An 18,874-nucleotide genomic window follows, 5' to 3' on the forward strand; every position below is an offset into this window, starting at 1 on the left:
GCAAGCAAGCTCCCCTGGTAAGTGCGGACTGATGAAACTGATTTAGTGCTTCAGAACGGCTTTGACTGTACAAACTGGGATGTGTTTAAAACCGCAGCCGTGTGTGAAGACACTGACACTGGAAATTTAGATGAGCATGCTTCCGCAGTTACTAGCTACACTGGCACATGCATAGAGACAGCTACCATTACTAAACATCTTAGAATATATACCAACCAAAAGCCCTGGATATACTGTGATGTGAGGGCCAAATTAGGTTCAAGCACATCTGTTTTTGTTTCAGGCACCGCTGAGGACTACAAAAGGGCCATATATGACCTGAGTAGAGCCATCAGAGAGGCCAGAGACAGTACAGGCAGAAAACTGGAGGGTTATTACTCCACCGCGGACCCTCGACGGATGTGGGAAGGACTTAAGCACACCACGGACTATCGACAGAGCTGCAGCACAGTTACATCCAGCCAAGCCACACTGCCAGATGAGCTGAATGAGTTCTATGCCCGCTTTGACGATAAGAATCCTGATCAGCAGAGAAGGATGCTGGGCATGGAGTGTGCACAGGACCCTCCTCTCATGGTGACACCAGCAGGTGTGTGCAAGGTTATGAGCGGAACAAACCAACGAAAAGCAGCCGGTCCAGATAGCATCCCCAACTGTGCACTCAGGGCTTGCTCACCAGAGCTACCTGATGTGTTTGCAGATATCTTTAAGCTGTCCCTTGCACAAGCCTCTGTCCCCACCTGCTTCAAGGTTACCACCGTAGTGCCTGTCCCCAAGCAACACACAGTGACCTGCCTGCCTTAAACGAGTTTGACACCCTAGTGCTCACCCTAATCATATCTGCCATCCACACAGCGCTCACACACTTTGAGGACAAGGACACGTATGTAAGTATGCGCTTTGTCAATTACAGCTCAGCATCCAACCCAGTCATCCCTGACAAACTGACCGATAAAATCCTTACACTCGGTCTGGCACCCTGCCTCTGCAACTGGGTGCTGATCTTTCTCACAGGCAGACCCCAGTCTAGTCAGAGTCTACAACTACACATCCAGCACCAGTAAGCACAGGGACACCCCAGGTCTGTGTGCTGAGCCCCTTCCTTTACTCTTCACCTATGACTGTGTTGCCTCCCAAAACAACACCAGCATAATTAAGCACGCAGGTCTAACTACAGTCATCAAGCTGATCACTGGTGGGGTTGAGACACCATATAGAAAAGAGGTGGCAGATCTTGTGGCCTGGTGTCGCAGGAACAATCTCCACCTCAACACAGACAAGACCAAAAAACTGATCAGAGACCCAAGGCGGTTATTGGAGCTTCACAAACCACCACTATTCATCAATGAGACAGATGTGGAGAGGGTGAAAGTCTTCAAATTCCTCTGCACCTACATCAGTGAGGATCTAAACTGGTCCCAAAACACTCGACAGATCATGAAGAAGTTTCAAGAGACTGTACTTATTCAAGAGACTGAAGAAATTTGGCATGCCAGCAAAGATTCTCAACAACCTCTACAGATGTAGAATCCAAAGTGTCTTCTCCACTTCCATCATAGTCTGGTATGACAACTGTATAGCACAAGACAGGAAGGCTCTCCAAAGTGTGATCAAGACCTCACAGCGCATCTGTGGAGCAGCCTTCCCCTCACTGCAGGACATTTACCACACCAGGGTTCTCCAGAAGAAACACAAATTCATCAGGGACAATACTCACCCACAACACAACCTGTTTGAACTGCTGCCATCAGACAGACGCTACAGGAGCCTGAGAGCCAGGACTACCAGGTTGGCAAAAAGCTTCTACCCACAGGCCATTTGGTTTCTAAACAAACCCCTCTCGGACTAATCTGCCTCATCATCAGTCATTTTACCTCATGCACATTACAAACCCTGCACAGTGCAGGAAAGCTGCTAAATACGTAATATTTTGCACTCTGTGATATTTTGCACTATCATCCTCATATGTATGCAGTTTCTTCCACTCCATCTACTCCATAATATGCTCAGAATGTAAGTCTATTCTTTTATTAGTGGTTCATTATTACTTTCCTTATTTCTCTATTACTGTTTTTTTGTTTGTTTTATTGCCTACTTTATTATTTGCTTGATTATGGAATGTAGTTTGCTCTGGGAAGTGAACAGAATAGGAATTCCATTACGATGCATTTGACAATAAAACTCTAGAATCTTGATACTCCTGACCTAAAGTAGTTTATTACTTTAGTGTTGTACTAACTGTCATGGTTTGTTGGACTTTGGGTTGTGGGTTTATTTTGAGGGGTTCTGTTCCTTTCTGTTTACGTATATAGTTCCTGTTTCTGCTCCTCTCGTGTCTCCCTGCATTAGTTTTGATTTAGTCCACCTGTCCGCGTTACCTGCCCCTCGTGTCCTCCAATCCGCTCCCTTTGCCTTTTGTCCCTGCCCAGCTGCCGTGTGTTTGTCTGATTAGTTTGTGAATGTATTTAAACCTGGTTTTCGTTACAGCCCGTGTCGGATCAGTGTCATACTGTCTTGCCATGTCATGGTCACATCTCCCGTCGTAAATCTGCCCCGTGTTTTCCCGCTAGCCTGCCCGTCGTTTTTGTTTTCTGTTCAACCAGCCTGCCTGCGCCCTTAGTTAGTGTTTTTGCCGTTCTGTTTTCTTCCGCTTTGTTCCTGTTTCTTAATAAATATGGATTGCATCAAGCCCCCATTTCAACGTCCTCCTGCTTTTGGGTCTTCCTCCTCCGCAACAACGCCGGCCTCCACAACCGCCGCGCACCCCCGTGACACTAACTAAAGTAATCCATTACTTCAGTTCTTATTTTAAAAAGTAATGGATTACTCAGCACTTCATTATCAAACGTCATCAATTACTTTAGTACTTAATTCTTTTTCAGACATTTTTACACCCTTCTTTAGCCCAAACAATATAAATAACTGCATGTGATTGATTGGCTTGATTTGTAAAAATGTCTTTGGGATTGAAAGAATTAAAGGAAAGAGTAAACTCAGCAAATATCGTCATGCTGTACCTCCTTGAGAAAGTGTGTGACCAAATCTGTGCAGCACGACATTGAAAACCAAACAATCTTTCTCAGTGTGGAAATACTGTATACATGTTTATATACACTTATTTGGCTTTTTTCAGCAGTAAACTCATTTTGTCTGGCATTCCAGCTTCCTCCCACACTCCAAAAACATGCATGGCAGGTGTATTGGACATGCTAACTTGTCCTTAAGTGTGATTGGGTGCGTGAATGGTTGTTCGTCTCTCTGTGTCCTGTGATTGGCTGCCAACCAGTTCAAGGTGTCCACCACCTACTGCTGGAAGACAGCTTGGATAGGCACCAGCAAGCCTGTGACCCTCGTGAGGATAAGCGACTGTAGAAAATGGAATTATTTTTTTAAGTACAATCAATAGCTCTTCAAAACACATTCTGCCACTTACAGTCAGCTGAAAATGACACCACACGTCCAACACGTCTTCAAGGTCACTTAACAACCATTGATGGCCCTCGATTGGTTATTACTGTTAACCAAGACGTGAGCAAATGTGAAGTAATTTTCAGTCAACTGCAAGTAAAAAAAAATTGTTTTTAAGGTTATTAATTGCACATAAAATATACTGTAGTTATCAAATTGATTTCAAACAAAATACTGCTGAATACGGCTCAATAAGTGTATTTTCCTTGAAGTTATTGATTTTGTATGCGACAGAAAATCTGCAAAAAATTGCAATCATTGTCATCCAAAAATGTCTGGAAAAGACTTATATACGAAGATAAATCGGTCTGCCATCCTGGAGGACTAGAGATCTCCGAGTATAATGACTAGTCAAGGCTGAAATTCACAGAATTTAGCCAGTTGTAAGTTTAAACAATCAATTATCAAAATAGTTGGAAATTAGTTTGATAAAGGTTTATTTTATTGACGATTAAGTGAGCAATTGTTGCACCTCTTCCACATTCTGAACCTACGCCACAGGTCATAAAACTGATTCTATAAGTTAAAAGCCGACTCAAATGTACGAAAAAAAGTGACTAGTATACTATATCTTTGAACGGCGAGTACATTTACTTAATTTTGATTGCATTTTGGTCGTCTTACAGTGCTCTTAGGGTCCAGCAACCCACTTCACGTCATTCTATCATTAAATGTTCTGTAAATCGTCACACATAACTTTAAATCTAAACGTATTATTGTTAGGTACACAGTAAGTAACATCGTGATTGAGGGGCGTTGGTCCAGAACACCTGAGCACGCGCGTGCGAGGAGAACGTCTGCCTGGGCCCAGGATTAAATATCCAGAAACTTTGTTGAGCAAATTGCACTGCAGTTAACGTGAAAACGTGCTCTACAAGTAGAAGCGTGGTACTTCCTGGTAATAAAAATAATAGCGATATTCTCACATGTCGTAACACACGTGAGGCATGCGTGTGAATATTACAGCAAGCGGCTCTCGCGGAAATTTGTTAACATCTCGTGGGACATCGCGAGGTTTGTAACAAAACAAGTCAAGTAGGAAGCACTGACGGTCTTCTCCATACCTGTCATTTCATGTTTATCGTATGTTGGCGGCCTGTAGTCCGGAACAAACTTCGAGTCCGTGAGAAAAAAAACAACCGAAGACATGAGCTGGGAGATGAACCTTCGACCCGGTCCGCCCTCTTTTTTTATTTTCCTCCTCCCTCTCCCCTGCCTCCTTCCCGGCGTGTTCCCACAAGCCTTCCCCAGCACTTCCCTCTCCTTCGCCAGAGGCTGTGACGCCTAAAAGCCGCTATCTGAGCACATTCCTCGGATACCAATACAAGTTGCGTCTCCTCTTCACCTGTCATCAAGTACGCTGCCGCCTGGTGTCTAATCAGTTACTTTAAAATTATGTTATACCTCTGGTGACCATTTTGTTAATTAACACACCTTTTCGCTGCCTGTGAGGCTCTGGCGTGAATAAATGTACTGATAGTAATGTTTTCAGTGATACTTTAAATAGAGGTTGATACTTGTGGAGGCAACACAGGTAGCCGTTAAGTTTGTTTGCAAAGAACAACAATAATGTCCTTGGGTCACTTTGAACCAAGGCATATGTAATCACCCAAACGTTTTCTGAAATGTGTATGGTCAAAATTCAATATATATTTTTTAACCAGTTTCATGGCCATTTCTAAGGAACAACAATCATATTTCTGGGTTAATTTGATCCAGGGTCATGTGTAATCATCCAAAACTTTCAGAACCATTTTGTGTGTGTGTGTGTGTTCTGTTTTTTTATTTTATTAGGGAAGTGTGGGCTTCCTTGCTCAAGCTGCTGCCCCCACAACCCGACCCCGGAACACAGCGGTAGAAGATGGATGGATGAATGTATTTGTTTTAAAGAAAACATTTGAATATACTGTACAAGGTGGACCATATGTATTTAATTCATTTGTTTACAATTGTTGCTACTTTGGGTTCTCAGATCTGGAGTCTGTTTGAATTTTTCACTGTTTCTACATGGCGCTTGAGCAAAGTTATCATATCGTGCACCTACATACTTTCTATTCCTTCATTCATTCATTGTTCTTTCAAGAACATCTTTGATAACTTTCTCGCTATCTACCATACAGTACTGGGCAGATCCCCAGTGGGCCGGCATCTTTTGGGGTAGATGTTGTGCTGTTTGATCACTATTGTCCTACATTTCACCCTCCTTTTGTATTTTTCTTGACTGGACCACCACCTTTACAGTGTGAGCTACCTGTTAATCATTAGCTCTTAACATGAATGGACTTTTATTTAACACAAAAAGTTAATTTTATATGTATTTTCATGAAAAACGAGGAACAAAAATCCCCCAAAATACTGAAACAAAAAGCAAATCTTGGTAAAGTGGAATCTACTGTATTGTCAGAAGTACAACTTGATTCTCATGAGTGAATACATGCATACATACATACAAAACAACTCGTATTTTTCTTTTTCAAATATTGATGACTTCTCGAAATAGGACTTGAATTTTGGAGTATTTCAACTTTTTCTCTGTAGAAATATGACAATTTTCCCATACAAGGAACATAAATAGTTGTGATGGGAAAATTAAGTTCATGAAGCACTTGTGATATGTTTTTCTCTCTCTAAATGTTACTCTTGGTTTAAAGATAAAGGCTAATGCATGGAAACGTTTTCAATTAACACTGCATCATAGAGCACCATCTAGATCAGGGTTGTCAAACATACGCTCCAAGGCCCAGTTGTGGCCCCCAAACAGCTTTAATCTGGCCCACGATGTGAAGTATTAAAATGAGCTAAATTGTTTTCAATAAAAGGAAAAACTTGTTTTATGATGAAAAGTAATGCTAATATTTAATGAATAATAGTGGTTTTGTACTTGTACCATTTTTGACAGTTTTATTGAATTTGAAGTTCTTGTTTTAAAGTTATACAAACATATGATTTTATGGGTCTTGCCCTCTTAGGAATAATAATAGGAATCTCTATGCATCCCGCAAGATTAAATGATTTTGACACCCTTGATCTGGAGCAGGGGTCTGCTACTCAAAATGTTGAAAGAGCCATATTGGACAAAACAAACAAAAAAAAAACAGAAAAAAATTCATCTGGAGCCGCAAAAAAATTAAGATTAAAATGAAAAGCCTTATATAAGCCTTATAATGAAGGCAAAATATGTTGTATGTCTCTATAGTAGCTGTATTAGTCTGATATTAACTACTAATACGTAATGACCCTTCATGATTAAATGTTTATTTTTACTGCAGTGCATCCTGTTGATAATGATGCAACACATGACTACTCTGTTGTCCGATGCCACCTCAAGTCTAACTTCATTTCAATATTAAGGAATAATGTTTCATTACTTTGATGAAATGAAATAAAGAAATCAGATTTTTAATGTTTTTATTTTAAGGATTCAAAAAAACAACAAAATGGAACGTCCATAACAAGCTCCTTATCTGGGCAATACAGTGCAATAAAACGCAGCCTGCAATTACAGTATAATAATACAATATCAGCCTTTTGAAAATGTAAAGTACATAAAATCAATTCAATACAGTTCAGGTTTGATGTCTATGTAAATGCCAACAAGTCAGTGCAAGGGTAAAATGAAAAAGCATCCTCTTTTGACATGTAACCAACGCAGCTATCCTCAGACCTGAGCAACAAAACACAACAATAAACCCTTAGTGGCATTCCAAATATACACTGACAAAAATCAGATATTACTTTTTAAAAACAGGCACGTTGTTACTAAATATGTGCCTATGACAGGATTGTGTTCTCATCCATTCAATGTGACTTCTCTTTTTGGACATCACTGGTCAGCTTCTCAACATCGGGCATGTAAGATGTAACTTTAATCTTGACACAGGACAGCAAGCTAAGTCATGCAATCGCACATTTTCTCTCGCGTCCAACTGGGCATTAGGCTGCAAATGTAGCATGCCTTCCCTGAAAATGCCTTTCCACATTGCTCTTTTTATTTGACAACTTCTCGCTACAGAGCAAACATATAGGCAATCCTTCCGAATTGGCAACAAATGATTTGGTCCAAGAAATGTTGAATCCTCTGTTCTTCTCAGTTATTTTTCTCTTTTTCCCTTTGGCCCATGGCTCATGAAACGCGTGTCGCAGGCTATGACGTAATTGTTCGTTGACTGAAATATTGAAGTGTAATATTTATTCTACACATTTTTACAGCATTGGAAAACGTTAAGAATGTTTCTGTCATGTTTTTTCTCCTACAGAAACCACATTGAAACAAAAAAATATTTCTCTCCCCCGTCTTTTTCCACATTTGTCAAACATTTTTGAAAAAGCTCCAGGGAGCTGCTAAAGAGCCACATGCAACACGAGAGCCACGGGTTGCTGACCCCCGATCTAGAGGAATAAAAAATATTACAAGTGCTTCATGAAGCTTAATTTCCCTGCTATTAGAAAATGGAATATAAAAACCAGTAGGTCTGGCCTCTGAGGTCTGCAGACCCGGGCCAATGAGTGGAGCCCTGATGTCGAAGCAAACATGGTGAAGCAGCATTTAGCTGCTATGCTGCTAAAAATGAACAATTTGATTGTGGGATTTCACATTTGCGAGGGTATTTGTTACCTGTGCCGGCTCTCTTGGCAGCTGTCCAGCGTGCCGGAAGCGCTGTTCTCGTTCAGGGGCCGTAGCTGCGTGCAGTATGCGAACAGCCGGTGTTTTTTGTCAGCGCGGTGGAGGCGGGGCAGAACACTCTGACGGAACAGATCCTTGCTCTGCTTCACCTGCCACAAGCAGTAATCGTCTGCGTTTCTTATTTAGTTTATTTATTTATTTATTTTTTTGCGGTTTTGTTGCGCCGGTGTACGTCTGATACGTCTGAGCTCTTACCAAATCCATGGATGAGCCCAATGAGTACTTCCTGCTCACCCTGCGCTCCATTTGCACACCTGAGAGGATTTGGGGAATTTGAATGGAGGCAACATTTGTCGTCTAGCCAAGACGGTAGTTAGCTACATAGCACTCACAAGTCCAAAATTGCACTCAGAAAATTAGTGCAATTCCTACAGAGGGCACTGTCAGTTAAAAGATGCGGTGGAAAATGGAAATGAAACCTTTTCCGTTGCAATAGCTTTTATACTGAAACCATAAACACCATCTTAAGGTGTAAAAAACACGTTCACAAGTTTATTATGAGGCGTAATTTTCCCATCACTTCTTAAAAGTGCCGTCTCAGAATATGACTCTAATATTGACACTTTATTTTGTAAAAATAATAAATAAAACCCTGCCCACAAATGAACTTTCACTTATATAGCGCTTTTCTACCTTGGGTACTCAAAACGCTTTACACTAACCTGTCATTTACAGACTGATGACGCAGCATCAGGAGCAAATTAGGGGTTCAGTGTTTTGCTCAAGGACACTTTGACATGGTCATGATGGTCGGGGATCGAACACACTGCCTCTCGGCTGGGAGACGACCACTCTACCACCAAGCCATGTCGCCCCTAACCCACAATGTTACCTTTTTTTTTTTCAAAAATGAATACTTTATTTGTGTCATTTTTCATTGTGTGCCTGAAAAAAATATAAATCCATTCGAAATGGTAGTTTAAAAAAAAATCGCTTTATTCCAGTAAAATCAGTTTTTATTCTCGCGGTACATGTCATTGTTCAAACGTGAGGATTTGATATTAAGCAAAGTTGGAGCACTTTACCAATGTGAGGGTCCAACTTCTGGGTCTGCCTCAGAAGCTCAGTCAGAATGGTTTCCCTGTGCAAGGCGTCGTCGATCCCCGCCTCCTTCAGTTCCTGGTCGTTCACACTCAGTAGACCCTAAAGTCACATGAATTAACACAGATGCTACTTTCAAGCTCCCAAAAAAGTCTAATTAATAATTAAAAAAAACACTTTATATAAAAAAAAAGTTATCAAAAAACTATCACAATAATCAATTTTTTTGCACCCTAAAAATTATTTAATAATCTGTTTTTCTCATTTTTGATAACTTGTTTTGAAAGATTTCGGCTCTTCAACTTGTAAAAAATATGTTATTATTGAGAGAGTTCCACTTTAACGTTTTTATGATGGAGGAAATCTTGTGTTCCTCAAAAATACATTCCATTAAAGGACACAACTTTTTTTTTCTTTTTTCCAAAATATTCAAATTTTATTTATTTAAAAAAAAAGTGTCTTTTTTTTTCTCTGAATTGTCTCTTAATTTTGTCCCAATCTGATAGAACAGTTGTTCCCACCGGTCCCGGTCCGCGGACCAGTACCGGTCCGCAGATCAACTGGTACCGGGCCGCGTGGGCTGCACCCGAAATAATGTTGTAGATGATTTAGTTTAACAGTTCATACGTTTGTGCTTGATCTTTGTTCTTTTGGCCCCGCCTCTGGCCACTGTTGATATTACATACATAGTGAGAAGGATGATGTGGTTTTTAGAGCAGCAAGTGTATAAATGTTTATATAATGTGGGGTGTGGGGCAGAGCTCCCAGGAATGAATGCATGCTGCATCCACCGTGAGCGCTCCTCCACTGCGAGGAGAGCAGTCCGGAGCTCGACTTAGGCAAATTATACATTTAAAAAAATAAAATATTACATATGTATGGATAGATTTGATGCCACCGAACAGTTTGAGTCCTTGAAAGAAAAAAAAAAAATCATAAATAACTTAGTTATTACGCCTTTAAAAGCAGTTACAAGGGTTTTGTTGGCATGCTGGACTAGTCACGTTTTTCGGCGCTCCTGACTAGCAGAACTATGAGGAACCAGGAACAAAAGAAAGCAGATGTTGACGCCGCTAATGAACCCATTGTGGCTATGCTAAAGGCCACATTGGAAGAGCACAGAGCGTCGCTCGCCGGCGAACTTAATGCGTCCACTGACTGCCTGGAAACTAAATTAGACAAGATCCTAGCTATGATTAACAGCTTGGAAACCTCGGCCACAGTGACAAGTGAAGAAGTGTGAGATTTGTCTATTAGGCTATTGACGGTGGTGGAGGATAATTCTATACTCAGAGCTAAGATCTGGAAACCAGACGTCGCCGCAATAACATTTGCCTGTTGGGTGTAACCGAAGAAGTAGAGTGGCCAAGGCCAACAGAATTTTTTTCTAAACTGCTGGTGGACGTACTTGGCGTGGACATGTTGAAAACAGCTCCAGTGCTCGATCACGCTCACTGTATGCTATCTGCTAAACCAGGCCCCAATGCTAAACCTCGGGCGGTTGTTATCTGCTTCCACAACTACAACCCCCGCGAGGTGGTCGTGCGCAAGGCACGAGAGATGAGAGGGAAGCTGAAGTACAAGGATACACCAATCCACATTACTGACCAGAAGTGCTGGACCAACGATCTGCTTACCGCAAGGTCATGAAGGAATTGTACCACTTGGGACTTCGACCACAAATTTGCTACCCAACCAAGTTCTTCATCATGACCGACGGAGGCATTCGGAAACAGGTGGCTTTTCCGAAAAAGGCGAGGAACTACATTGCCTCGCACCGTACCCTAAGCTCGAGTTCCCTCACTTGTAGGGTGATGGACACTCTTTATGCTATTATTTATGCACGATAATATATGTTTATTCTCTCTATACCCACACACTGACTTAGAATTTGCAGGACCCCCCCCTTTTTTTTAAATACAATACACAAATGCAAGATTGCCAAATATTTACCCAACAGTTGTCGTTATTTGTAATAGATGTGGGCACTCACACTCGCAAAGCATGTACACATGTTTTGGAACTGCCCCAAATTAACGGTGTTTTGAAGGGAGATTTTCGATACACTCAGCCGGGCATATGGTCAAACCGTTCCTCCTGATCCGCTCTCAGCCATCTTTGGGGTTTCTCCTGACAGGAATCTGTCTGGCCCCCTTAAACGAGCTCTAGCCTTTACAACCTTATTAGCTCGTAGGTTCACCGTGCTGAAATGGAAACTCCCTGACCCCCAATCTCACAGTTACTGGATGTAAAATGTACTTTTCGTCGTAAAGTTGGAAAAACTTCGTTTCTCACTGAAAGGATCCATTAGCAAATTCAGAGACAACTGGCAGCCCTTACTGTCACTTTCTTCCTTGACATAGATGTGGATTAGAATGTAGTGAGCCTTTTTATTTTATTCATTTTATTTTATATTTTTAGTTTATGCCCCTTTTCCGTTTTTGTGTATGAGTGTCCCCAAATGTATGAGATGTAATTGTAGGTGTGCAACGACCAGGTGTCGTATTGTATCGTGCTGACGCCCTGGGGGCGGCGGGGACAAAAAAAAAAAATTACACCCACATATGTATGGATAGAACTGATGCCATCTAACAATTTGCATGGTTAAAAGTAAAAACAATATTCATAAATAACTAAGTTATTACACCTTGAAAAGCAGTTACAAAGTTTGGAAAAAAAAGCCTTGAGTATTGTTTGCAAAAGGGGTGCACAAGGGTCAATTAGCTAATGCATGTAAAACCCCAGGTATGTACATATTAAAAATTGGTAGGAAAATGTATAGTGAGTGCTACTTATATATAATATACATGTATACAATTAAATAACATCATAAATAAAAAATATAGAAAAGATTTATTTACCTTCAAGTGACATGACAAGCTTCTTACGGGAATTTCCATTTCATAATGAGGGTAGCCTAGTCTAGCTTAGCCTTCTTCGTATTTCTTCATTATCTCCAGCTTCGTTTTCACATAAATCATCTTCTTACTTCTCACTTTAACATCACAAGCAATCTTGGGACTAATGGCTAACCAATTCAAGTTTGAATTAAGCACTAAAATGCACTATAAATAATGTTTTTGTAAGCACTCACAGGCAAACAAAGCATCTCGAACGAACACCACAAGATTTCTCATACGCACAAGCCACGAGATTAATTTCCTTTTCACACGTTTTTTGGACGATAGGCTTATTGAGACAGAAATGCAGTGGAGGGCAACTAGGCTGATGGTGAGGCTTGCGTGCTACACTCCCCTTCAGTAGGTAGCAGTATGCTCCTAATCGTTGTTTGCAATCCGCCAATAATTGAAAAGAAGAAAGCGTTCAATGGAGTAGTCAGCCCCGGAGGAAGCCCTCTCAGCGCCCCGTGCAAAAATCTGTCTTTGCTGCGAATGTAAACCACCAGCATCTAATTAATCAAAAACATATGCACAATACCAGGTTGACTGACTCACCTAGAATCGGGCTTTTCTTTCCTTGACTCCAGCAAAGTCTGGAGGTGGGAGTTGAAACTCCTTCTGACAGGGGACTCTGCCAGACGTTCACAGCAGACCCTCACAATACGTTTGGGCCTGCCAGGTCTGGCCGGCATCCTCCCCCACCATCGGAGCCAACACACCACAAAGTGGTGATCAGTTGAGAGCTCCACCCCTCTCTTCACCCGAGTGTCCAAAACATGCGGCAGCAAATCCGATGACACAAGCACAAAGTCGATCATCGAACTGCGGCCTAGGGTGTCCTGGTGCCAAGTGCACATATGGACATACCTGTGTTTGAACATGGTATTCATTATGGACAATCCGTGATGAGCACAGAAGTCCAATAACAATGCACCACTCGGGTTCAGATGGGAGGGGGGGGGGGGGGGGGGGGGGGGGCATTCCTCCCAATTACGCCCCTCCAGGTCTCACTGTCATTGCCCACGTGAGCATTGAAGTCCCCCAGCAAAACGAGGGGGTCCCTGGAGGGAGCGCTCTGCAGCACACCCTCCAAAGACTCCAAAAAGGGTGGGTACTCTGAACTGCTGTTTGGTGCATAGGCACAAACAACAGTCAGGACCCGTCCCCCCACCCGAAGGCGGAACGAGGCTACTCTCTCGTCCACTGTACAGGCGCTGAGCTGGGGGGGCAACAAGAATGCCCACACCAGCTCTGCACTTCTCACCACAGGCAACTCCAGAGTGGAAGAGAGTCCAACCCCTCCCGAGAGGACTGGTACCAGAGCCCAAGCTGTGTGTGGAGGTGAGTCCAACGATATCTAGTCGGAACTTCTCAGCCTCGCACACCAGCTCAGGCTCCTTCCCCGCCAGAGAGGTGACATTCCATGTCCCAAGAGCTAGCTTCTGTAGCCGGGGATCGCTGCGCCAAGTTGCATGGGTGCAGGCCCGGCCACCAGGCGCTCGCCAACAAGCCCCACCTCCAGGCCTGGCTCCAGAGGGAGGCACCAGTGACCCGTGTCCGGGGCGAGGGAAACATAAATCCATTTATATTTTTCTTCATATGGGGTCTGTGAGCCGTGTTTAGTCTGGAACCTCACCTAGGACCTGTTTGCCATGGGTGACCCTACCAGGGGGCTAAAGCCCCCGACAACTTAGCTCCTAGGATCACTGGAACACGCAAACCCCTCCACCACGTTAAGGTGACAACTCACAGAGGGGCTAATGTATTTATAATGTATGTATTTGAGGTTGTATTTCTCTCCCTCCAGCAGTCAATGACAAACTTGGGTTTCTGTCCAAGTTCCTTGTGTGCTATTTCATGCAGAATAACTGGCAGTGTCGGCATTGACTCTTTTTCGACACTGATATGCTTCCATAACCCCAAGATGGTCATCATCAACTGATGAGAAATCATTTTGAGCATGTTCGAGTACATCCTTCTCTTGACTACTCACAAACTCAACGAAACTCATCTTTAGGTCATTCTGCGACGTTCCAAAAAGAATTGCTTAAAAAAAATGTGGGGCTATTTTAATGGGAAAATATTGACATTCTTTAAATTCTTTGAGATGGATACACCCAATAGCTTTCCATCTCACTTCAGAAAAATCATGTCTGAGTAAAGGAACCTTAAACGTTGCTCCCACACTGCAGCATTCGTAAAACTCTGACCAGAAGCTGCTACAGATACAGTATCTCGTATTACAACAGAGCCACTACCTTTTTCAACTGAGTTGTCATGGAGTAGACGTTTAAATTTCAGGGTTTTACTCATGATATCAGCATCAGAAAATGCCTCTACCAGTTCATCAAAACTGTTGAAGTGGTGTAGAACCACTACTGTGTCTTAAGGAAAGTGATCCAAGTGGGCTTTGAGGGAGCTCAATAGGTTGATAGGGCAATTTGTCACTGAGAGATTATCTGCAGCTTGTTGCGGATAGAATTTTATCTCAGGGTCAACGTAACTTTCATCATTCAAAATGAATGGCTCATCATTCATCATGTCGAGGAAAATGGCTGGCAACCTGGCTTGAGCCAGCACCTGTTTCCCTAATTTCTGAAAAATCTCCAATTTCTTCTTTACAAATAATGATTTGGTCTTGAGAATTAGCTTCAAATCCATCCATTGTTCTATAATCTGGCTCTATATCTGCAGGTATTGTAGCTGGAACTAGTGTCATCCACTAATTTGTCCATCGATAAAAGCGCAAATGTGGGAGCTTGACTGTGTTGTGTATGCTTTCAATAGTAAAGGAAATATATGTTTTTATAAATACAATTTATCAATAAAATAGTGTCTCCATGTAACTGTGCTATTCCAATGACGATTTGAGGCAACAGGAGAGATTCCGCTTCCCACTGCCCTTAGCCAGGATTGAGGACTCTTGACTTCATCTCCTTCAACAAAGCTGACGTAATCAAAATACTCAACCTGCATTGATGACTCTGACTTTGTCTTCTTCAAGAAAGCTACTGCTATCAAAATACTCAACCAGGATTGATGGCTCTCTGACTTCATCTTCTCAACAGACGAGTCCACGGACAACGGCCTTTGAATGCACGCCACACACGTGCACACACACACACACACACCTGCATTCCTCAGTGAGACCCCACCCCAAAAGTGTATAAGAACTGGATACAAAAGATGAAGCATTGTCACTGTTGCGGACTCATGGCAGTAACAGTGGTCCGAGGCCCATGTATTTTTCCACTCTGTCTGGATTTAAATCAATTGTTTCCCTATGTTGTGGTATGGGCAATCTTTCAACAAAAACGAACTAGTTTGATGCGAAAAGGTGTTCTAGGTTCCTTCAATTGTAACACCTTTAGGGAAAGTACTTTGCTTGAAGTCCCAAACATCAAATTCAAAATCAGAGACATCACCTGTACTCTATTTTCCTTCAAGGAAGAAAAGGGCCTTTCCTTGGCTTAGGATATCCTCAAACTCTGCCTGAATATTTATTGTGACTTTCCTCGTTCCCCCAACATGCTTTGTTCTGACTTGTTTTGGTTTGGCTTTATTTATATGAATCCATCCTATTTCCTTTTCCTGCGTTTCTTTTTGTTATATGTGTTGGATAAATGTGGCCGTTCCACCACACCATCTTTTCCCTCTGTGTTTTTTTAGTTTTTGTCTTAGTTTTTCAAAAAGTCCGTCTTTCCGTTTTAATGAGTTTGTGTTAGTTTTGCAAAAAACAAGAAAAGCAACCCTATCACCAAAAGAAGGAAGGTAGTTTGCCAGTTGAGCATCCTCCATCAGCAGAATAACTTCTCTGTCAATAAGTGAGAAAGAAAAAGATACATCCATTAACTTAGTTTGTTTCCCTTTCACTTTAAAAAGTGAAAAAAAAAGACACAAAGTTGTGCTCAGTAAGAGACCTTTGCAAAATATTACATCATTACTTGATACAGTGAGCCCCCATGTTACAACATTAATCTGTTCCGTGGTTGGTGGTGTTAGGTGAATTTGTCGTAGAAAGGGGAATCCAAACCTATTTTAAATAGCTAATTCCTTTAGAACTCCAGGTAAAAACATCAAAATTGTACATACAAATTAAAAATGGGTACCAAAATAGTACAGTAAGTGTTACGTATATATAATATACATGTATACAATCAGAAAACATCATCAATAAAAGATATAGAAAGGATTTATCTATCTTTGAGTGACGCTTGTTTCGCCCATATTCCCTAATAAGGGTTATCTCCAGCATTGTTTCCATATAAATCATCTTCTTTCTTCTCTCTTTAACATCACTAGCAATCATGGGGCCCATGGCTAACCCTTTCAACTTTGAATTAAGCAGTAAAATGCACTATAAATAGGGTTTTGTAATCACTCGCAATTGAACAAAGCTTTACCGGTCCGCCATTTTCAAACAATTGAGGCCAACCAATAGCAGACCAGCATTGTCAGTACTTTCATCCACAGCAAGAGAATAGGTAATAAAGTCTTTGCTTCTTTCACTCAACTGTGCTCTTAAATCAGTGGCCATCTCACAAATACGATCAGTAACTGTATTTCTACTCAGGCTTATATTTACCAGCATCTGCTTTTTGTCTGGTCATAAGACGTCGAACACCTTGATGATGCAGCTCTTCAGAAATTCTCCCTCTGAAAACGGCCGGGCCGATTTGGCGATCTCCTCTGCCACGATAAAACTTGCTTTCACAGCAGCTTCACTTTGTGATTTTGCACGGGTAAAAAACGTCTGCTGGAATGTCAGATTCTTCTTTAACTCTTCTGCTTTCTGTCTCTTCTGCTCTACATCCAGGTCTCTCAGGTTATCTTTATGTTTTCTCTCGAAGTGCCGTCTTAAATTGAATTCTTTGATTACAGCAACATTTGCTCCACAAATGAGACACACGGGTTTACCGGCAATGTCAGTAAACATATACTCAGCCTCCCATTGGTTATTAAAGGCTCTGTTTTCAGAATCAACTTTTCTTTCGGCATCATGAGGGGTATCTTCGGCTAACTGCTATCTTCGTAATATCTTGTAATACTTTGACCCAGGGAGGTGCGCGGCAAGGCAGCCAAAGCGTTGCCTTGTGGGATCTGTAGTTCTGCGCAATAGTCTGTTATTAGCGTGTCATATAGACGGGCCATTAATAACAATAATGTAAAATGATCTTGTGGGCCGGATATGATTACATAGCGGGCCGGATCTGGTCCGCGGGCCGTGAGTTTGACACGTGTTTTAGAACATTCGACAATTTTTATTGCGCTTTATGGTAAGTACCAGGCACTGAAATCCAACGCGCAGGTGTCTTTTTCCATGTCGGATAATAATATACACCATACAGCAACATACTAATACAAAACAAGCATCAGAGCGTCAACAGAAGCATATATGGCGGACACTAGGACCATGTCTCTCACCCAGTAGGCGTGTTGCTATGATCCTTTGATGCTTTGAACCTGTTGGCTTTGTCTTTGCTGTTTTGGACTGTTGTATGAGTTTTTTGATGGCATGCGAAGAGTAAAGATCTCCACTAGCACAGCAACGTGTGGTTTCTTCGCCTCGCCACACATATAAGATTTAGTTTAGCCGTAGCACTTATCCATTTTCTCATAGTGCAATAATATAAGCCCACCCCTCCCGCCCACGTCGATGTGACGCACTCTCGTTTGCTCCTTCCGGGTGAACACAACAAGCAATCTCATTGGATACTAAGCTGTCAATCAATGTGCTTTTACAAGCTCTGATTGGCTGGTTTTGTGGCACAAATGTAACGCGTGAGCGGAACTGAGCAAGCGCAGAGGACGACTCGAGCGAGCGAGAACTCGATGTTGAGCAAACGCGATGTTGAGCGAGGGGAGGGAGGAGTATCGCGAACGAGAGCGAGATGTTGAGCGCAAGAATGCTATTGCGAGCGAGCAAAAAGGAATTTTGAGCGAGAAACTTCTTTTCAAGAACTTTTTTTCTGCGCTCAAAATCTGTTTTCGCTCACTCAGTTTGATTTTCAACGCTCAAATTTTTTTTCCGCGCGTGCGTAATTGTGGCACAAATATAACGCCATAGTCATTGATGTCATGAAAGATGCAAGTAACTTTGCTATCATGACTGATACCTTTGCATGCTTTCAAAAGTACAGTATACCTTTTCATCTCTGCAACATCAGTGGGCAGTGAAGATGTCACTATTTGCATTACATCTTTTTTTGTTTAATGTTTGGCACGTTAAACATGTTTTTTTATGTTCCACCATGATAGAGTTAATAAAGTGTTTTATTTTGTTAAATTTTACTTTTATGAGAGATCTCAGCTGAATAATTTGTTATTGCATCAGCATATGGAAAAACTGCTCAATACAAATATATCATTTGGAAATTGAAAAGTTTAATAAAAAGCAAAGTTGTTTTGTTTTTTGTTTTTTTGCAGGGGCGTGGGGTTACGTCCGATGTTGCTTTATCTTTTGCACTACACAAAATGCCCTGACATCACAGACTCTCCAAATTAAAATCTTCATGTTTGCTTCACATGACAACAACCAGAACGTTCTCCCACTGGTTATGTTTAAAAATAAACAAACCAAAAAAAAAACTGAAACCCAACTTTTTCCATGCAAATCAATCAATTTCCGATCACGTTTTTAAGATCCGTATATCATTAACCCTTTTAATTACTGCCATTTAAATTAAAATATAATTCATGAAAGAGAACCTGTCAGCCAATTTGAAGCTTTCTAATGACCACTTCATTTTTTTTCCTACATTCATTCCTATACAAAAAGTAA

The 18,874-nt window shown here is 41.6% G+C and overlaps 1 protein-coding gene, 1 long non-coding RNA gene and 1 pseudogene across 7 annotated transcripts in view; 1 reads left to right on the top strand and 2 right to left on the bottom strand.

Annotated features, from left to right (window-relative positions):
• Positions 1–18,874, bottom strand: part of sh2d3a (SH2 domain containing 3A) — a 98,003-nt gene that overhangs the window by 66,502 nt on the left and 12,627 nt on the right. For 2 of the 6 annotated variants that reach the window (XM_088418591.1, XM_088418587.1), the window contains exons 2-4: positions 9,178–9,295; positions 8,348–8,406; positions 8,084–8,241 (exon numbers count right to left, since the gene is read on the bottom strand). In XM_088418591.1, coding sequence (XP_088274717.1) covers positions 8,084–8,241; positions 8,348–8,398 — 209 coding nt within the window. In that variant the 5' untranslated portion in view covers positions 8,399–8,406; positions 9,178–9,295. Of the gene's footprint in view, positions 1–4,532; positions 4,689–8,083; positions 8,242–8,347; positions 8,407–9,177; positions 9,296–10,166; positions 10,185–16,678; positions 17,253–17,517; positions 17,712–18,874 lie in introns of those variants that run through there. The other 4 variants (XM_088418589.1, XM_088418588.1, XM_088418590.1 and 1 more) reach the window with 4 other exon arrangements.
• LOC148420595 (uncharacterized) lies at positions 4,485–5,439 on the top strand. Its single transcript, XR_015866056.1, has 2 exons — positions 4,485–4,823; positions 5,263–5,439. It is a non-coding gene; the product is annotated as an uncharacterized LOC148420595 (long non-coding RNA).
• Positions 13,840–14,548, bottom strand: LOC148420596 (uncharacterized; annotated as a pseudogene).

The sequence above is a fragment of the Hippichthys cyanospilos genome, chromosome 7, assembly GCF_059441005.1.
Source record: "Hippichthys cyanospilos isolate Australia breed blue-spotted pipefish chromosome 7, RoL_Hcya_1.0, whole genome shotgun sequence".
NCBI lineage: Eukaryota > Metazoa > Chordata > Actinopteri > Syngnathiformes > Syngnathidae > Hippichthys > Hippichthys cyanospilos.